This window comes from Microcaecilia unicolor, chromosome 11 (assembly GCF_901765095.1).
Source record: "Microcaecilia unicolor chromosome 11, aMicUni1.1, whole genome shotgun sequence".
Taxonomy (NCBI): Eukaryota; Metazoa; Chordata; class Amphibia; order Gymnophiona; family Siphonopidae; genus Microcaecilia; species Microcaecilia unicolor.
In genome coordinates this window covers 68,029,880-68,051,483 of record NC_044041.1, presented here as the reverse complement: position 1 = coordinate 68,051,483, position 21,604 = coordinate 68,029,880, and the positions used below count along the sequence as shown (strand labels likewise).

The following is a 21,604-nucleotide window of genomic DNA, read 5'->3' as shown; positions in this document are numbered from 1 at the left end:
TTCTTCAGTGTTGGCGTTCCTGCAAGAAGGTCTGGAGAAAGGCCTGTCGCTCAGTTCCCTTAAAGTCCAGGTAGCGGCTCTGGCTTGCTTCAGGGGCCGCCTGAAGGGTGCTTCCCTGGCTTCGCAGCCAGATGTGGTGCGCTTTCTCAAGGGAGTTAATCACCTGCGCCCTCCTCTGCACTCAGTGGTGCCTGCGTGGAATCTCAACCTGGTGCTAAGAGCCTTGCAGAAGCCGCCTTTTGAACCCTTGTCGAGGGCATCTCTGAAAGACCTGATGTTGAAAGCAGTCTTTTTGGTGGCTATCACTTCAGCCAGAAGAGTTTCCGAGCTCCAGGCGCTCTCATGTCGAGAGCCTTTTCTGCAGTTCACTGAGGCAGGAGTGACTATTCGCACAGTGCCTTCCTTCCTGCCCAAGATTGTTTCTCGCTTCCATGTGAATCAGCAGCTCTGTCTCCCTTCCTTTCGTAGGGAGGACTACCCAGAGGAATACTCTGCTCTCAAATATCTGGATGTGAGACGTGTCATCATCAGATACTTGGAAGTGACCAATGATTTCCGGAAATCGGATCATCTGTTTGTCCTGTTTGCAGGTCCTCGTAAGGGTCTGCAGGCTGCTAAGCCTACAGTGGCAAGATGGGTCAAGGAAGCCATTGCAGCGGCTTATGTGGCCGCGGGGAAGGTGCCGCCTATCCAGCTGAAGACTCACTCCACTAGAGCTCAGGCGGCCTCGATGGCAGAGGCCGGGTCCGTCTCCTTGGAAGAGATTTGCAAGGCGGCAACTTGGGCATCGGCCCATACCTTCTCCAGGCATTACCGCTTGACTGTGGGTGCTCGGGCGGAGGCCCGGTTTGGAGCTTCAGTGTTGCGGTCAGGGATTTCAATGTCCCGCCCTGGGTGAGTACTGCTTCGGTACATCCCACCAGTCTATGGATTGATCAGCATGATGATATGGAAGGTAAAATTATGTATCATACCTGATAATTTTCTTTCCATTAATCAAAGCTGATCAATCCATAGTCCCTCCCAGACATCTGTATTGGTTATATTCTGGTTGCATTTCAGGTTCAAGTTTAGTCTTCAGTTCCTGTTCAGGAGGACTTCGTGTTCAAGTTTTTTCAATGGATTCTTCAAGAGTTGAGACGAATTTGTGTTACAGTGAGCTGCTGCATCCCTCTCCCCTCCGTTTTACGGGGCTGGATTGAGACTTAAATTCTGCCGGCGCTCCCTCCCGCTTCGTGCGGCAGTAGGGCAGCTTTGTACCCCTCCCGCTTCGGCGGTGTTAGGGTCAGTCAGCTCCTCCTGCGGTTGCAGGATAAGCCAGATCCCCCCGCATCGGCGGGTGTGGTGTCCCTTCCCTGCTCCGCGGGGATGAGCTGGACGGATTCCCCTCCCCCACTTGTGTGGGGATGAGCTGGGTTAATTCCCCTCCCCCGTTTCGGCGGTGGTGAGCTGGGCAGAGTGTCCCTTTGTGGGTGTAATTCTCTAAGTGCTGAGTCCTGCGGATGGAGCTTGGATATCGACATACTGAGGAGTTTCCGGCAGCACATGACCACATATAGGGAGGCAAAAGGATTGCTCTCTATCTCCACCTGCTGGTAGATGGACACAACCCACCAGTCTATGGATTGATCAGCTATGATTAATGGAAAGAAAATTATCAGGTATGATACATAATTTTACCTTATTGAGGAAGAGGAAGGTGAGTGAAGAAATACTTAGTGTCTTGTGAGAATTTGGTATGTGTGTATGTATACACACATACACATATATGTATGTGTGTATGTATACACACATACACATATATGTATGTGTGTATATATATATATATATAATTTTTTTTTTTTTTTTACAAATGAAAGTAGTAGATATTGAAAGTAAAAAGATTAGTTTCAGAGGGGTTTGTGAGGTGCAGAGTGAAGAACAGGTGAGGGGGGAGGTGGTTGTTTGGCAAGTTGTCAGGTTCCCCCTCCCTTTTTTAGAAGCACTGTTGAAAGTTCATGGAATTAGTCCTGCTTTTTATGGAGTTCAGCGAGTTTGTAGAAGAGAATGATTTGAATAATGCATGAATTGGTTTTTGTCCAGGTTGAGACAAACAATATTATTGACATTGTTGTCTCTACAAAATGAAGGTTTTAGATATAGCAAAAAGGGAGTATAGGTGCTATTGATGTGGATCTTTCCTCAGGGTGTTGATGTGGACATTGAGATATTGATGAGCAATTATAAATTCTTAGGAATAAAAAAATGAAGGCATTTACAGTGGTTACACATTTCTCGATGAGATCATTTAACCCTTAACACCAGACCCAATTATAAATCATATTAGTGAATTGTGGGGTGCTTCATGGATCTTGCATTTCCACATATGACAGAACCCCATGTGGGAGCAACTCTCCCTCTTTGTGTAGACATTTTTTTTTTTTTAAGTGTTCACCATGAATGCTTGCACATCTACCTTCCTCTCGCTGTTGCATGGGACCTAGCCAGTCGCCACTTTTCCATAGAGTGTAACTCTCAGCTTGTGTGTCTTTTTTTTTTTTTCTCTTTTCTCTGAGGCAGTGGCGTAGCCAGACCAGTTATTTTGGGTGGACTATTCAGACCACACACCCCCTTTGTCCTTCATCTCTTTTCCTCTCCTGTACCCCCCCGTATTCCGTATTTGTCCTCACCTATGACCCAACAATTCCCCTTCCCTGATGTATCTCACTACGTTTGCAGGCAATAGCAGCAACGATCGGGAGAGAGTAGCTGATCTTTGGACAGACCTGAGGAAAGAAGGAAGCAAGGGGGGGGGCCACCTGTAGCTACACCACTGGTCTGAGGCGTTTTTCTGCCATTATTTGTATAGGTCCTGTCTCTGTTGTGGGAATAGTCTTTCCCCCAACAGCTGCGGTTTTGCTTTGGGCCTCAGTAGGCCTTGGACACCCATTCGAGCAGGCATTTTTCACCATTAAGTCATTTGATTTCACTGCAGCTATTTTTCTGAACATGTCCAAGAAAAAAGTTCCCAGTGGCTTTAAGAAGTTCTCCTGGTGCAACAGAAACATATCCATAATGGATACCCATACTTGATGCCTGCAGTACCTGGGACCTAGCTACAATTCCACAAGCAAATTTTTGGTGTTGAATAATTCAGGTTAATCAGCATTAGAAGAACCAATTATTCTAGTTCCCAGAGCTGTATTCACACTGGGGATGCATCAACATCTAATATCTTGATCATCCTCGACTTTGAGCATTGATATAGAGGCCATCAGGATTGGTCATTGTCCAGTCCCCTCTTGTGGAAGAGGGAAGGATTCAACCTCAGCTGCACAGAGGGACAAAAATGCTGGAAGTCATGTGGAACCTGAAGCACACCAGCATTGGATCCCATTGGAGTATGGCAATGAGGTCACCAATGTCCGTGAAGCACCCTTAGTGAGAGGAACCGCTGATATGCATTTGAATGTTTGATGTATGCTGACATTTATTTATTTATTGCATTTGTATCCCACATTTTCCACCTATTTGCAGGCTCAATGTGGCTTACATAGTACCATAAAGGCGTTCGCCCATTTGTGTTCTTATTGCAATTTTTATTATTGTTTCCTCATAATCTGCCTAGATTCTGGAAGAATATAAATGAATAAACTATAACTATAAGGTAGACTTGGGTGCAATTAAAGTTTTGGTTTTAACGTTTTGGATGTTACACACTGCAGGTCTATTATGTTTACAGAAACTGGTTGGTTAGTATACACCAGGGAGAACGTTATACTTTAATCAAAGCAGGAGGTTGAATACTTTATCAGTGAGGGAGATGAAAAAGGTAGGGTCTTGAAATAGGGTGTTTTCTGTAGTAGTGTCCTGTTTATAGAATGACTTGCTGGAAGCATTAATGTTAAAATGAAATAGGACTCTTCCAGAAACATCTGAAAGCCTGGCCTTTTCCCTAATTGGAAAGTGTGTATGGGGGTGTCTGGTTCAGGTAGGTTAGGTTCAGTCAGTCCTAAAAGATATATATTGGAGTATGAAGAGCTGTGTATAAATGTTGTATGCACATGTCAGTGTAGGTTTTTGTTTTAAATTAACTGCTTTGGGTGGGGTTTTTGTTTAGCTAGGAAAGCAATATATAAGAAGTTTAAAGAAAGTCTTAGCTTAAATTCCCATTTTGTGATGTTTCACTTATCCCTTCATTGGATGGTTAGCATACAATAAAGCCTCCAGACTTTGCACCAGCTCCAGTTTATTCAGGATGCCACAACATGACTGATAAGTTATAAATGACATGATCACATCACACCATTTCTGCAAAACCTTCACTGTCTGCCAGTACAATACAGGTAAATTTAAAACTGATCTTCAGGCCCTTAAGGGAAATGGCCAGACTACTTGAACAGGATCTCTCTCTGCACACCTCCAAGGTTGCTAATGTCTTCCCAAGGAGGACAATCCTTAACCACATCTCCAAAGGAAATGAGGGCCAGATGCACTAAACTTAACGAGCCATTAACGAGAAAGTAGTAAACCCTGACATGCACTAAAGACTTTTTTCCGACGACGGTAGCAGCTAACGAGAATGGAATGCAGATGAGCAAATTGTGTAGAAACCCTATTGTAATGGGATGCACTAACTTTTTCCGATTGCCTTAACGCTGGAAATTCTAACGAGAGGTCTGTACCTCTCATTGGGGCTGCGCGGGATTGAAAAACTGCTACAAAAGTAACAAAACGTCCATTTTGGCCGTCATCCCCCCCCCCCCCCCCCCCCCCCAAGACGCCGCAGCGCTCACCACTCCGATGCGGCTCGATCAGTGCAGTAGAGGACGCCCATCCAAAAAAAAAAAAAAACGTCCATTTTGTGGCTCAGCTAAATGCGTTGTGATTGGCTCAGAGACTTCCAGGTCTCTCAGCTGAGTGAAGCACGGCCAAAAAAGACATTTTTATTATGGTGTGGGGGGGAATGACGGCCAAAATAGACTGGTTTTTTTTTTTTTTTTTGGGTGGGCATCCTCAACTGCACTGATCGAGCCGCATCGGAGGAGGTGAGTGGCGCAGCGTATTTGGCATGCGCAGAGCAGCCAACATAACGCTTGGCTGCTCTGAGCATGCTCAACTGGCTGATTGGCCGACTGTTTAATGATGGAATAGAGAATGCAAGTGAGCTACAATGAGCAGCTCATTTGCATTCCCTTTCCATAATGCATGCCCGTTCCTTACTGACTCCCTAAGGGAATCGGTAAGGGAAGGGCTCTAACGATTGTTTAGTGCATCTGGCCCTTGAGTGATCTGACACCTGCTAAAGAGCTTTCTCTGGAGTGGGCCCCTCTTCCTGAAAGGCTTTGCTTTTATCTCTACCTCAAGAAGCAAGAAAGCTTGGCTGTTCTCCTGAAGCTTTAATGAAAGAATCAAGGGCTAATACTGTGTTTGTTTATCTACTCCTACTCTAGCTAAGGTCATTTTCAAGTACTTTTTCTGACTTCATGTGCTGTTTTCTATTTTCAGGGGTCATGGATTTGATATACTGCCTTTCTGTTGTAGAGCCAAAGTGGTTTACATTTAGTATATGCAAGTCCCTGGTAGGCTCACAAACTGTTTTGTACTTGCAGCACTGGATGGTGAGTCTTGCCCAGAGCACAAGGAGTCATAGTGGGATTCAAACCCATTTCTCTATGTTCTCAGCCCATTGCGCTAACTATAAGGCTACTCCGCTACTTGTTACCCTTATTTACTATCAAACTGTTAATTTTCTGACTATATGTTCCACCTCCATTTACTTCCTATGCCATTTATTAACGTGGTTAGTGTGTGGGTTTTTTTTTTTTTTTGCATGATATGCTGTTGACAGTGTAATATGTACTACAGTACTTGTTTGAATTAATGTTTTTTTTCCCGTGCTATAATTCTTTTGCCTATGTCCAGATCATATTTGCTGTGCACTGCCTTAGATGAATGCATTCAGAAAAGCAGTAAATAAATCCCAATTGATATTTTAAACACCTGTTCACCAACTAGCAGTTTTGATGGTACAGGGAAGGTCATATGATTTAACATGAGTGCTTCTGTTTTGCTCGGATAGCGAGAGAGGCTGTTGACATTCATGATAAAGCTATTATTAAGCATATGTGATAATTTTATTATACATTCAGGCTTATTTTCGAAAGAGAAGGGCGCCCATCTTTCGTCACACATTGGGAGATGGGCATCCTTCTCCCAGAGTCGCCCAAATCGACATAATCGAAAGCTGATTTTGGGTGTCCTCAACTGCTTTCCGTTGCGGGGACGACCAAAGTTCACAGGGGCGTGTCGGAAGCATAGCAAAGGCGGGACTGGGGCATGCCTAACACATAGGTGTCCTCGACCGATAATGGAAAAAAGAAGGGCGTCCCTGAGGAGCACTTGGGTGACTTTACTTGGTCCATTTTTTCTTATGACCAAGCCTCAAAAAGGTGCTCGAACTGACCAGATGACCACCGGAAGGAATCGGGGATGACCTCCCCTTACTCCCCCAGTGGTCACTAATCCCCTCCCACCCTAAAAAAAAACTTGAAAAATATTTTTTGCCAGCCTCAAATGCCATACCCAGCTCCCTGACAGCAGTATGCAGGTCCCTGGAGCAGTTTTAGTGGGTGCAGTGGACTTCAGGCAGGTGGACCCAGGCCCATCCCCCCCCCCCCCCCCCCCCCCCCACCTGTTACACTTGTGGTGGTAAATGTGAGCCCTTCAAAACCCACCAGAAACCCACTGTACCCAAATGTAGTTGCCCCCCTTCACCCATAAGGGCTATGGTAGTGTTGTACAGTTGTGAATAGTGGGTTTTGGGGGGGGGGGGGTTGGGGGGCTCAGCACCGAAGGTAAGGGAGCTATGCACCTGGGAGCAATTTATGAAGTCCACTGCAGGTGCCCCCTAGGGTGCCCAGTTGGTGTCTTGGCATGTCAGGGGGACCAGTGCACTACGAATGCTGGCTTCTCCCATGACCAAATGGACTTGCATTTGGTCATTTCTGAGATGGGCATCCTCGGTTTCCATTATCGCCGAAAATTGGGGACTACCATCTCTAAGGTTGACCTAAATTTCACGATTTGGCCATCCCCGACCGTATTATCGAAACGAAAGATGGATGCCCATCTTATTTCGATAATATGGGTTTCCCCGCCCCTTCGCTGGGACGTCCTGCGAGGACTCCTCAGGAAAACTTGGGCGCCTCTTTCGATTATGCCCCTCATTGTAAACCGTTCTGATATAATCAACAGCGTATCAAAGGTGATACTTGATATGTGATCAGTAGTGGTGAGCTAGAATGAACTGGAAGAAGAAACTATATATCCTTTGAATATATGCAATAGTAAGCTCCATAGCTTGTCAAAAGTTCTCCATTAGTCCTCAAGTAGAGGCTAAACGGACAATGCAGAACACTGTGGTACACCAGATGAAAGTAGTATCTAGGTAGAACTCTCCCCCTAAACATACCTGCTGTATGTATCTTTGTAACGAGAATTGTTACTATATTCATATGCTATTGAGCATCAGTAAATAGATTCGTTTTAATTGTATGGAGTAACAAGATTTTATCCTCCTTTTGATTCAGCAGAAAGGATCAAAGAGTGACAGTAATAAATCAAATAAAATTTTTGTTGGTGGAATCCCTCACAACTGTGGTGAAACAGAGCTCAGGGAATACTTCAAACGATTTGGCGTGGTGAGTTATAGCTGTCTTCTAAAATTATATCCTTTACCCTTTCTTGTAAAATTTTTAATTTATTTGCTCTAAAGTTGTAAAGGAGCTTTTGTGTCTATGGAGAACGCTTGTTTAGGCATGTCTGCAAGGCTAAAGGAATGAAGTACTGTATTTAGAGAGTATGATATGGAAATTGCACAATAGAAGTCTTCAAAACATGACAAATAGAGATTGGCTTAAAATCATTATCCACCACAGTTATTAGAAATATCGAGAACAAGGATTTAAGATAATACTTCAGGACTGAGAACTGCCATCTGTGGTACTCAGTCCATTATTTTTTAATTTAATAGATACGGGATATTTTTTCTGACTTGAATGCAGCTACTACAGATTTCCTTGCGCTGGAAGCACTTCAGTTTTGTGTAGTACATTTCATTTATTTCTGTTGTAAACTGCCTAGATACACTAATTAGGTACACTAATTAGGTGGTGTATCTAATAAATCTGTAACTTGGAATTTATACCATTTTACATTTAAATGATACCCATTCTTAAAGCTCTTTACTAAAGAACAGCTGGAAACTTTTTAACCAATATAAATTACATGGAAAATAGATGAAAATCATGCTTTCTCATGGCAGAGTATTATTTCTGTAACATTGTTTCTCTGCCTGTGAAAGCTAGGAGGGGCAATGACATTTCTGTGGTGTCTCTTGAGACTACCAGCCCTGTGTGTCAAAGTTTGGTAAAATGGAAAAGGGGATTGAAAATGTATGGTGGAAACCTGAAAGGATGCTTCCTTAGCATTCTCATTTCACCAGTCCAGAACTAACCGGTTGTATCATTCAACCAGCAGATGGAGACAGAGAACAAACTGTGACCCCTTGTCCCTATAAGGGCACTTAGCAGAGAGAGCTCCTCAGTAACGCATCTCCAGCAGATAATGACAGTTAGTTGTGCAGTTCCTTAGTAAGGCTGACTTCTGACCCAGTTCTCAGAGGAGTTGGTTTATACTTGTTAGTGTTTTGGGTCGCCCCTCCAAAAACAAAACAAAGGCATGGGTGCAGAAGCTGGAGAGACCTAAATTCCTCGCAGGATATGCATGGTAAGCAGGACTGTGGAATTAGAAGCAATTTTGGGTGGAGTCATTAAAAATGTTCAAACGCCGACTCCAGCTTTAAAATAAATGTACCATATATTATGGGTTTTTAAAATCATTTTATACTTATACATATCTCTTGTCCTGGATCTAAAGTTAAATTTATCAGTACTTTAGATCAGCACAAAAAAATCAGTAGGGACCGGACAGTAGAAAAATAGAAGTTGAAGGTTTGGTATACCAACACCACAGCCCTGCTGGTAAGTACCGGGGATGGCAGTTTTATTGGGAGTGGATGGACGACTTATTTCCTGCAGAGCTTGAAGGAGGCTTTTTTTTTTCCAGGTTGAATTTGAGCTGCAAGGTTATAGCAGTACCTGGAACAACACATACTTCAGTTAGGAGCAGGAATTTAGCAGTGCCACTGGCACTGCCTAAGGACAGCATTTGGTGCAGTTGGGACCCCGGTAGAGCGTGCCAAGTGCTGCTTCCACTATTGTAACCATAGGAGCAACAGAGCAATGTGGTAATTTCCACAGAGGATCAGCAGGGCACTTGGATTGTGGAGAAAGCTCAGCAGGGCTGAGCTTGGCTGATAATGTGAGTACTTTGCCCAAGGATATGAACCTCCTAGGTCCCATCTATAAGGCTCCTGCTCCTCAGAGGAACTGCCAGCCATGAGCTCTGCTATATCTGTGGAGAGTCTTTTCATTAGCTCCTCAAGTCAACCAAGGGGAGCTTCAAGTAGGGTCCAGGAGCGATCTAGGAGTGGGAGAATCTTTCTCCCCAGAATTTATTCTGCTTCTGCACAGATCCTTTTATTAAAATACTTTCAAGGGCCACATTTGCTATCGGATAGTGTTGCTTCTGCCCCTAGGGAGGCAGAGGAAGGAGTTCCAGCTTAAGTGGTGTAGGATGGGGGGGACAGTGAGGACTGGGGCTCTGTCGCTGGGTTCAGTTGTTACGTGAGAGCACATCACGCCTCTCCTCAAATCACTTCACTGGTTTCCGATCAGGTACCGCATACAGTTCAAGCTTCTCCTCCTAACCTACAAATGCACTCGTTCTGCAGCCCCTCCCTACCTCTCTACCCTCATCTCCCCGTACGTTCCTACCCGTAACCTCCGCTCTCAAGACTTATCCCTCCTTTCAGTACCCTTCTCTGCCACCGCCGCCAACTCCAGACTCCGCCCTTTCTGCCTCGCCTCACCCCATGCTTGGAATAAACTCTCTGAGCCCATACGCCAAGCCCCTTCCCTGCCCATCTTCAAATCCTTGCTCAAAGCCCATCTCTTCAGTGTTGCTTTTGGCACCTAACCACTATTCAAGAAACCTAGACTACCCCAACTTGTCATTTCGTCCTTTAGATTGTAAGCTCCTTTGAGCAGGGACTGCCCTCTTTTATTAAATTGTACAGCGCGAGGGGTCACGTGACGTCATGAGCTGAGCTAGCAGCGTGTTGCCTCGGCTCCAAGACCCTCATCCCGCAAACAGCTTCATCTATCACGGAGAAGTCCTTCAAAACCCGCTGAGCAACACAGCAAAAGCGTATGGAAAAATATTTCACGAAATCGCCAACAGCAATGACCCAACGGTTGACTAATAAGGGAAAAAACAAGGCGAGCAGTGCAGAGGGCAAGATGGCGGAGGTAGGCCTTGAAGCGGCGGGGTCGAGTTTTACGGAACAGCAGCTCTCCCAGTTGACCGGCGCAATGACGAGCGCTTGGGCTCTGAAATGGACAGCGCTAAATGATAAATTAGATAATCTCCAAATGGCAATGGACGGTCTGGGTACTCGAACAAGTGATTTAGAAACGCGAGTCTCTGCAATTGAGGACGACACACGCAGTTATGGTCCCGATTTGCGAAATTTACAACAAAAACTGAGAGATCAGGAGTTAAAAATTGAAGACTTGGAAAGCAGATCGCGAAGGAATAATGTACGCATTGTGGGACTTACGGAACAATTGCCAGAGCGCAATCTGGAACCATGGCTGGAGGCTTGGTTGACAAAAGAGCTGGCCTTGACGGATTCGGCGGGCCCGTTGGTGATTGAGCGCGCACACCGCGTGGGAAGGAAACTGGAGATAAATGCCAGGCCCAGGGTAGTAGTGGCAAAAATTTTAAACTACAAACATAAGCTAGAGATCCTTCAGGGCTTCAAGATACGAAGAGATTCATTGAAATATGGAGGACAAAATATACTGATTTTTCAGGATTACACCCAAGCAGTCCAGGAGCAGAGGAGAAAATTCCACCCTATCTGTTCAAAGCTGGCGGCAAAAAAGATAGTTTGCTCTACAATATCCCGCGAAACTACGGGTGCAAGTGCAAGATCGTTGGCAGACCTTTCAGACAGCAACAGAAGCCGAGAATAAGCTTAATGAACACCATATAATGGCAGAGTCTTAGCGGTTGACAGGCTCTAATGGTGGAATTGAGAAAAGTTGTTTGACTTCTGGTCTTTTCTTGCTGCAGACGGAGTTTGGGGCTGGAGGTTGGCAAAGAGTTCAGAAGCAGCAGAGAGGTGCAAAAGAAAATGTTGGAGTGGACCGGCTATGATGGAAATTATGGGTTACCTACTGGTTTAATATTAATTACTAAAGTGTGAACCACTTTTCAGTTTCAGAAGAGTGAAACAGAGCCCTATATCTAATCTGTTTAGTACTGGGCTCCAACCTGGCCGGCAAAATAATGTCTGGACACTACATAAAGGGTAGCCCCTCGAATATCAGGGGCAGCAGTATGTAAGCTTGATGTAAACAATCTGCTGATGGAATGAAGTAATATATGTGCCTCCATGAGGGATCAGAGGAAAACTTATCATTAACGGGCTAACCGGAGGCTGAAAGGTTCAATTCGTGATTGGATGTTTGTAGAATGAATGATCATTATTAACAAAGCAATGTTAGTGAGATGATCTGTTATAAATAGTTCAATTTGTTCTTGATTTACAAATATATTGTTTTGATCGCCATGAAAAGGTTTAAGCAAATTGATGGTGATCAAAGTCTGCAGCGTTGATGGCACTGAGGAATGGTGCTTGCTCACCCTGGCTTAAGTCGGGGAGGGCGGGAATAATGATAGAATGGTTAAAAATGTTACAACTGTTTCTCTGGGTAAATATAGATCTGGGGGAGGTTATTTACAATATATAATCTGTACAATAAGTGAGATGGAGTATTGGCGAAGGAAGAGATGAAGCAATAATTTGGTTAAATAAATAAATAAGAAGGGCTAACACATAAGTTAATATTGGTTGGTTGGATGCGGGGTGAGGGGGAGGTGTCAATAGTGACTAAGATCTCGCAGAGGGATAGTTGGGGAATGAAGGGGAATTTGGATGGGATGTATTGGGGAGGGACGGGAAGGGGGATGGGAGGGATACTTAGGAAAGTGCACCAGACAAGAAGATTAGGAATGAATCTTTTGCAAAAGCAACTTATTATGATGTACGTGTTGATGAAAACTTTGAGATACTGGAGGGGGGGGACCAGTGGCTGGGCAGGTTTCTCCCCAGATATGATGTTAAATAATTGGGGTTAAGTAATACTTTCTATAAGGAACATGGTTAAGATAGTTACGTGGAATGTGGGGGGTATTCACTCCCCCATAAAAAGATCTAAAATATTGCAGTATTTACAACGTATTAAGGCAGATATAGTGTTCCTGCAGGAGACGCATCTGTCAGACAGTGAACATGCCAAATTAGTAAAATGGTGGGTAGGGGATTGTGTGGCCTCAGCGGCAGTGGGACGGAAAAGAGGAGTAGCCATTTTAGTCAGAAAAGGGGTGGCAATGCAAATCAATAACATTGTGAAGGATCCAGACGGTCGCTTTATTTTCTGCCGGGCAACAATAAACAGACAACAGTTGCTCCTGGGTAGTATATATGCCCCAAACCAACTTGATCAAAAATTTTATAAAAATTTAATTACAATCTTGTCCAAAATAGAATCTACACCTTTGGTACTAGGGGGAGACTTTAATACGGCTTGGAATCCTCAGATGGATAAATCTAATCCCCCGGCAGGGCAAGGGGTATCGAAAATGAGGGGACTGCCAGATTTCTGCTCAATATTGGGCCTTATAGATGTATGGCGAGTTCTCCATCCATCAGAAAGGGATTATACACATCAGTCCAGAGCACATGAGACTCATTCTAGGATTGATTACTTATTAGCCTCACGTGAGAATTTCTCAGATGTAATAGGAGCGGAGATTGGCCCTTGTATAATTTCAGATCATGCAGCAGTGTCGATGACATGGAAAGGGGGGAATCAAGGAGGAAAGGGAAGAGGTTGGTCCTTTCCTAGTTACCTTTATAAAGATGGGAAATTTGGGGAGTTCCTTGTAAACAAGTGGAAGGATTATTCACATAATAATGAAGAGATGAAAGATAGGGCTGCTTTATTTTGGGAAGCTGCAAAAGCGGTACTAAGGGGAGACATAATCAGTTATGTCAGTCACCACAAGAAAGCCAGAGATAATGAAATTTTACGTTTAGAAAAACATATAACTGGTTTACGGAAAAAATTTGGGGAACAGCCCACTCACCAGATTAGACAAAATATTATAAGTGCCCAGACTGCGTTGAATACTTTACTACATGATAGGGCAGTTAAGTCGCAGGCATATTACAAATTCCAACTTTATAGATATGGGAATAAAGGGGGCAAAATGCTAGCGAATTTGATTAATTCCAAGAACGTATCCAGACATATTCTAACTATTAGAGATGATGCGGGTAAACTATGTCACGCAGATGAAGAAATAAGAGATGTCTTTCAGAAATTTTTCCAGCAACTGTATAAGCCAGGAGAGGAAAGTGGAATTAGCGAAGACCTCTATTTAGAAAATGTCTTGCTACCACATATATCACAGGAAGAATGTAAGGCCTTGAATGCTCCTATTAGCAGCGATGAGGTGAGCTGGGCCATAGGAAGCTGCAAGCTTGGCAAAGCTCCGGGCCCGGATGGCTTAAGAGCAGAATTTTACAAAGTATTGGGGGACTCTATAGTTTCACCTTTAACTGCAGCATTTAATTCCTGGGTAGAGTATGGCCAGTTACCAAAACATCTTAATTTAGCCCAAATAATAGTACTGCCTAAACCTAAAAGAGATCACACCCTAGCAACATCTTACAGGCCAATCTCGCTTCTTAACCAAGAGGTCAAGCTTTTTGCAAAAATCTTGGCGAACAGGTTGAGACGTGTGCTTCCAAGTATTATCCACGAGGCACAGGTGGGTTTTGTTCAAGGAAGGTCGGTAACTCGAAACCTTAGATGTATTTTAGCTTCCCTAGAACGTTTAGAGAACACGGGTGACCCAGCCATTATGATCAGCTTTGATGCCGAAAAAGCATTTGATCGGGTGGAGTGGCCTTTTTTGTTTTCTGTCTTAGGAAAATACGGATTTCAGGGGTGGTTTATGAGGGCGATAACAGTTCTATATGAAGCGCCGCAGGCTAAATTGTGGGTGAATGGGTTGCAATCCGAAGTATTTAAAATTCAACGGGGAACTCGGCAGGGTTGCCCACTCTCACCCTTACTTTTTGCACTATATATGGATCCTTTGATCCGCGATATCTCTTCGTGTACGTCAATCAGTGGGGTGAAGTTTGGTGATCAAGAATTTAAAGTGGCAGCCTTTGCTGATGATCTGCTAGTGGTGCTCACTAAGCCTCGGGAATCACTGGCAGACTTATTGGAAATATTCTTAGAATTTGGAACATACTCAGGATTTAAAATTAATTACGATAAATCAGAAGCACTGGCTATAACAGCAGAGACCCGTAGAACATGGGTGGGACAGTTTCCACTACGATGGGTGGAGAGCTCCTTTCGATATTTGGGTATACTACTGACTGCAAGGACAGTGGACATACAAAGAACCAACATGCAATGGCTGTTAGAGAAAACAAGGCAGCAGTTGGATGCTTGGAAGGCATTGACACTGTCATTGTCAGGTCGATTGTGCTTGATACGCATGGTAATTCTTCCTAGATGGCTATATGTTATGCAAACACTGCCAATAAGATTAATACAGAGGGATATACGATTGTTTTATAGATTGGTGACGAGGTTTTGTTGGGCTTATAAAAAGGCAAAGATACGGTTGCCCTTACTTTTGGGGGGATGGAAACAAGGTGGTATAGGACTGCCCAATATTAAATTCTATAACATAGCATGTAACTTGAGACAGGTACGTGATTGGATTTGTCTCTCTGATTACCATACACCACTGGGCATAGAAAGGGAATTGTTTAAACCATACCAATTGGTCTCGTTGTTGCATGGGGATGGTCCATCACTGGCACATTCGGGAGGTAAATCTGTTCTTTTGAGACCTGTACGAGATGCATGGAGGTTTTTGGGGAAACTTTTGGGGGGAGACCCACAGGTGTCGGAACTCTTAACGATTAGAGGGAACCCGATGTTTGGACCCGGACAAGAAAATTCAGTTTTTGTGCGTTGGGAAGCACAGGGCTTCACTAGCCTGGAGACAGTGGTAAGCCACACAGGAGAGCTTAAACTTTTAAATCATCTAATCCCTCAAGAGTTAATTCGGTGGGGTGACACCTTTGCACATTGTCAGTTGAAACATTATGTTAACTCTCTTAATAAGGTGTCACTTCAATTTCGTTTGGGAGAAAAAATTTTAAACCTATTTGCTGAAGTTTCTAATGAGGCTCCCTCCATCTCGAATCTACAAAAGAAAATTTGGTCATTAGTACCTGGAAAAGAGCTGGCTCAGCTTAAGAGGCGTTGGGAGGTAGAGGTAGGCCAAGACTTAGCATCTTGGGATATAGCAACACATCTTAAGAATATAACACACTTAATCACTGGCGCAGGATATAGAGAATGCGCGTACAGAGTTATACACAGAGCCTACTTTTCACAAGTGCAGCTATTCCGCGCAGGTGGAATAAGGACGCCCATTTGCTTGAAGTGTAACCTAGCCGACAACTCTCTATATCATGGGTTTTGGGGATGTCCGCTTATAAGATGTTTTTGGAAGAGGGTGGTGGCTTTTCTTTCTCTCATGATGCCAAATTGTATACAGGGTACACCTGCTCAGGTAGTGCTCGATTGTCCGGACGCATTTAGTGGGTTCAGAACAGGTGAGGCTTTGCTATGCCGTAAACTTTGCTTAATAGCAAGAAAATGCATTTTGCAACAATGGACCTCACAGAACAAACCTGAATACTGGCATTGGCGAAATCAAATACATCAGGTACTTACTTGGGAAGCTCTAGAGGCCAGAGGCTCTTATAAACGCAAGCTGCGATTTCTTGGGATTTGGAACCCCTACTTGGCCAAGTTAACACAACGGGGAAGAAGTCTAATCCTTAATAAACTATGACTAATAGTACATTTAAAGAGGGTGCACGGGGGGGGGACACATTAGAGGGGTACATAAGAAGGGAGGAGGGAGTAGGAAAGGGGGGGGGGAAGGGGGGGGGGAAAGTTATAAACATTTGATGGCTACACGAAAGTATTAATTCAGAAATGTTATTTTATTGAGTTCTGTTGACCTGTATTGAAACAAGCTATGTTAAGATGGATTGTGCTTTTCTATGTGTCATCAATAAAAACCATTGAAACATAAATTGTACAGCGCTGCGTAACCCTAGTAGCGCTATAGAAATGTCAAGTAGTAGTAGTAAAGCTAGATCTTCCTCCCTAGTGGACCTCCTTGAGGAAGGAGAGATCCCTGTTGGGGATAGAGGTGACCCTTTGGTGGTGGGGCTTTTCCACAGGCAAGAATTGCTGTGGTCATTGTGAAAACCTTGGAAGCCCTCGGTATTAGAGTTCTTGCCTCAGGAGATGACCCTGGTGAGGGATCCCATTTTAAGTGTTATGAAGCTATCTAAAGCTTTCCCTCTGCATTCTGCAATTAAGACCCTCATCTCCGCAGAGTGGAATGTTGGTAGAGCCTTTAGAAAGCTTTACTCTGGTCCAGAGGAAAAAGATTGGTAGCAACGTAATGTGGATGGATTGGTGACGGCTGTTACCAAGAAGGTGGTACCAATCTGAAGGATATTTAAGGTCATAAGCCAGAATCTGTACTCAAAAACAATGTTTGAGGTCTCTGTTGAGTCTCCAGGCATCAATCTATAGGACCTATGTCTGAGGAGTTTGTGCTAGGTACAAATAGGCCAGGGACTAACTCCTGATGTAGATTCTCCTGTGGATGCAGCTTATCTGGAAATAGGCTTCATATATGTGGTGAATGTCCTGAATAATCTCATTAGGATATGGCTAGGTGTACGGTGGCTGTGGTTGCAGCCAGGTATATTTTATGGCTCTGTAATTGGTCGGTCGACATGGCTTTAATGACCATGTGGCTTCCCTTTTGGGAGAAATTGCTTTTTGGTATATTTTATGGCTCTGTAATTGGTCGGTCGACATGGCTTTAATGACCATGCGACTTCCCTTTTGGGAGAAATTGCTTTTTGGTGAAGACCTGCAAAACTGGTTAAGAAATTGGGGGAACTCAAACCTCAGATTACCGGAGGACAGTTCAATCCTCTGCATTCTCAGTGTTTGGGTGGCTGATCTAAATTTTGGGAAATGAAGTATTACTAGCCCAATTGGCTGGGTGCTTTTCAGTGCTGTCAATATCAGTCTTGTTCTAGCTCCTTTCAAGGTGAAACGGCTAGTGAGTGCGTGCTTCATGTTCCTCCAGAGCAGCTTAATGATAGTTTTCTCCATTTCTCCACGGATCAGGAAGGAGGGTCAGGGGCATCTCTCAGTTGGCTGAGGAATGGGCACAAATCATGTCCAGATAATGGATCCTGGGTGTAGTTGGGCAGGGTTACAACCTAGAGGTTTCCCAGTGCCTGGCAGGGGCTTTTATGGTGTTTTCTGTGCCACGCCTCTGCAAACGTAGTTCAGGCAGCTCTCAAACCTGGTATGGCAAGGAGTGGCAGTTCCTGAGGAGTGAAGTGCTGGAAAGTATTCCATTTACTTTATGGAACCCAAAAATAGAGTATACCTTTTGGACCCATTTTAGAACTCAAAAGGGGTGAACCGGGTGCTATGAAATTCTCATTTCAGAATGGAAATCTTGTGATCAGTAATTGCAATGGTCCACCTGGGAAAGTTTCTGACCACCTTGGACTTCAGAAGTCTACCTTCGTTCCAATTTGGCCCCTACATCAAAAGAGTTTGAGGTTCGTGGTTTCTAGAGCACCATTTTTAACTCCAGGTGATCCCATTTGACCTGGCAACTGCCCCCAGGACATTTACCAAATCATAGCGGTGGTAGCTGCTTTCTTCTGCCAAGAAGATTTCAAACAACATCCTCTTCTGGACAGTAGGAGCCAACTTGGGCCCAGGAGAGCACTTGGGCATTGATCTGAGTGCTGGAGATTTTTCAGTCCCTCAGTTGGATGGTCAGCCTGACCAAGAGCAGACTGACCCCCTCCCAGATGATTTTGAATATCTTGGAGCGAACTTTGATACCAGGACCTGGAGTTTTACTTGAAGCAGAGGTTGATGTTCCATACACAGGTTTAACAGCTCATCCAGTGTAGGATTATCTGCCAAGTCTTTAAGGTCCATGGTGGCTACCATAGTTTCCTGGGTGCAAGCGTATATGCAGCCTCTGCAGAATTTCTCTTCTGTCTTAATGGTCTCTTCGGTCTTAGTCTTGATTGCCAATTGTTGTGGATGCTTGAAGTGAAGAGCAGCGTAACTTGACTTCTCCTAGGACAAGCAGGCTGTACGTTCTCACATGTGGGTTGACGTCCGCGTCGACCCAGGAATCAGCATTTTGCAAGCAGAATATAAAATTTTTTTTTGCCAGAATCTTCTGGTGCGCGAGCAGCACACACCGCGAATATGCAAACTGATTTTCTGCCTGTCGCATGAACGCGTTCCCTCAGTTTTCTTATTTCCGTGTTGAGGTGCGGTAGGTTTTTATTTCCGTTCCTCTCAGGCCCAGGAAAAGAGTCTTCGCAAATTTTTCGCTATTTGTTCTTTATTTTACTTTTTGTGCAGTTTTCAAAAAAAAAAAAAAAAAAAATCCGTAGTGTCTTTTAGATTTCTTCACTTTTTAAAGTTTCCTTTGTTTTTCGACGCGGCCGGGTTATTCCCTTATTTTTTTTTGTGCCCTTTTTTCTTTTAACAGGCACAATCACGTCTTTTGATTTCACCGAAGCTGTTTTTCCTTCCATGTCATCGAAGACACCCAGCGGCTTCAAATGTTGTACTCGGTGCAACTGGACCATCTCAGGTACCGATACCCATGGCTAGTGTATCCAGTGCCTTGAGCCCGACCATAGCCCAGCTGCTTGTAGTCTGTGTCTTTGTATGAAGAAACGGACCCAAGCGTCTCGAGAAGCCCAACAGCTTTGACAATGAGGGAAGCATCAATGTCGGGAGCGGAGGTAATGGCTGCTGAACGACCAATTCACGCTGGGCAGTGAGGCATCGAGTGGATCTCCACCTGTCTCGAGGCCTCCTATTATGCAGGGCCCCCCCCGACCCAAGGAGGCGTGAGGATTCCACGTCCTCATCGGTACCAAGGAGGGCATCGAGCGAAGGCGAAGAAGCACCGTCGACATTCTCCTTCGACATACGATGCCGGGAGCTCCGGGGCGTCGAGCGAATCAGCACCCGAGAAGTGTCGGCGCCGAGAGGATCGCTCCCACTCTATTCAGGAGGGGTACCAAGGAGCCTCGATGACGGGCGTCGAGCGAAGGCAAAGAAGCACCGTCATCGTTCTCCTTCGACACATGGTGCCGGAAGCTCCGAGGCATCGAGGTAGTCGGCACCCGAGAAGCGTTGGCGCCGAGAGGATCGCTCCCCCTCTATTCAGGGGGTGCCAATGCATTGGTCTTCTGGCAGCCCGGTACCTGCTTCCGAGCCTCGACAGATTCTGCCACCGGCTCCTTTACCGACCCCGCAGCCTTGTCTGACGGCGGCTCTTGACGAGCGCATCAGGGCCCTGTTTCCAGAGCTGGAAGGATTGCTGCACCAGTCTGTTTCGGTGTCGGGGTGCTTGCGCCTTCTGTACTGTCTGCTTCAGTGGCATCTGGCCCTTTGCCTGTGGTGAGGTTCCTGACATCGGTGCCGCCTGCCCCCAAGGTCGACTCCCCTTAGACGTTGGTGGAGGAAGCTTCACCAGAGTCCAGGCGGGCGTTGACTTCTCGGCACCACCATTGAGGACGTTGTTCCTCGGCGTCAAGGCAGGCTCAGTTTCAGACTGCTCTGAGGGCTGTCTTGTCCGATACTGAAGATGAGCGTTCGTGGGAGAAAGAGGAAGATCCCAGGTACTTTTCTTCTGACGAGTCCTATGGGATTCCCTCTGAACCTTCCCCTCCACCAGAAAGGAGATTTTCTCCTCCGGAGAGTCTATCATTTACCTCCTTTGTCCAGCAGATCAGTATATTATCCAAAATATTTTATTGAAGATACCGTATTTAAGACAGTTGCCCGACACAGGCCGTGTTTCGCCCACAAAAGGGCTGCGTCAGGGGCTAGTCTGTATCTCTACGAATAAGAACAATTGCAAATTGCATATCAGGACAAGGAAAAAGGAAATGCAAAAAACCCAGCACAAACAGCGTGTCCTGTTGTGTTTCCAAATCACCAGCAAGTAGTCTGCTATCAAAGCCCTGTGTTGGGCAACTGTCTTAAGTATGGTATCTTCAATAAAATATTTTAGATAATATACTGATCTGCTTACTCATTTTCTACGTTGGATTTCGCAGATCGTTTGCCTTGCTGTTTTTTTGGACCCTCCTTTGTCCAGGAAATGGCTGCGGTTATTCCCTTCCCTATGGAGGTTGAGGGTGAGCCCAGGGCTGAGATGCTCGAGGTCCTGGATTATCCTTCTCCGTGTAGTGAGGCTGCAACTGTAGGATCGTTATCACAGCTAATAAATTATCTGCGTCCAAGATTCCCCAAACAAAACTATCTGCACACAGACTGCTCAGCACTCGGTCTAGGGGGCGGGAACCTTGGTTTAGAGCCTATATAGTAATTCCGAGAGAAAGGAATGCGACTAGAAAAGCAAGCCGAATATATATATTAGATTTATTATGGTATATCAGGTAAGAAAATATAACTAAGGTATACAAAATAGAACTCTGCAAAGCTTTGGCTGAATACAAAATTACTGGCTGATAAAAATTACACTCATACGTCACACTACTAAACACTAATTCTTACTGGTTACCAGATAATATTACACCACTGATAAGTCACACTATGTTACGAGGTAGTACAGTTATTAGCAGCTTCTCCTGATCACAAGTATGATGGCACCAGCATTCTGCTCAGGTAAATACCACTAACTAGCCCCCGACTAGTAGGAAATGAATCACCGTGTTTCTCACCAGGCTGACCTCAGGGTCGTCTTCCGGGAATGCACGGGACACCTCACAGACTCAAGCTGAAATGGCAGCGAGTCTTAGTCAGAGCTGGAATAGAACTCTGCAGAAGACAAAGAGGGCACAGGTCACTCAGTGCAGGTACAGCTGAACCACGATACTTTCCTCCAGATCATCAGTTGGTGGACCTTATTAAGTCTCACTGGTCTTCTTTCCACCTCCACCTTCTTCCAAGGTTTTCGATTAACTCTCTTCTCCTTGTTCCCGCTCTCCTCAGTCCCTGATGCACAGGTGACCAGCCGGGACCAATCTGGATCTTTCTTGGCTCACTGCCTGGCAAGAACAGTCCGTTGTTCTTGACCTTCAAGTTGTTACATTTTGGTATGCATTTTCTGTTTCTCACCCGCCTTGCTGGAGCCAGCCTCTCAGGGAGATAAGGGGGCCTGGTTTGCCCACAGCATGTCCTTGGTGTTGAGCTTCTGCTGTAATTTTCCACAA

General features: G+C 44.9%; 1 protein-coding gene across 10 annotated transcripts in view; it reads left to right on the top strand.

The window, feature by feature from the left end:
* DAZAP1 (DAZ associated protein 1) overlaps positions 1 to 21,604 on the top strand; it is a 232,537-nt gene that overhangs the window by 113,446 nt on the left and 97,487 nt on the right. For 7 of the 10 annotated variants that reach the window (XM_030220230.1, XM_030220228.1, XM_030220234.1 and 4 more), the window contains exon 5: positions 7,572 to 7,682. In XM_030220230.1, the coding sequence (XP_030076090.1) occupies positions 7,572 to 7,682 (111 nt within the window). Of the gene's footprint in view, positions 1 to 7,571; positions 7,683 to 21,604 lie in introns of those variants that run through there. The other 3 variants (XM_030220232.1, XM_030220229.1, XM_030220238.1) reach the window with 2 other exon arrangements.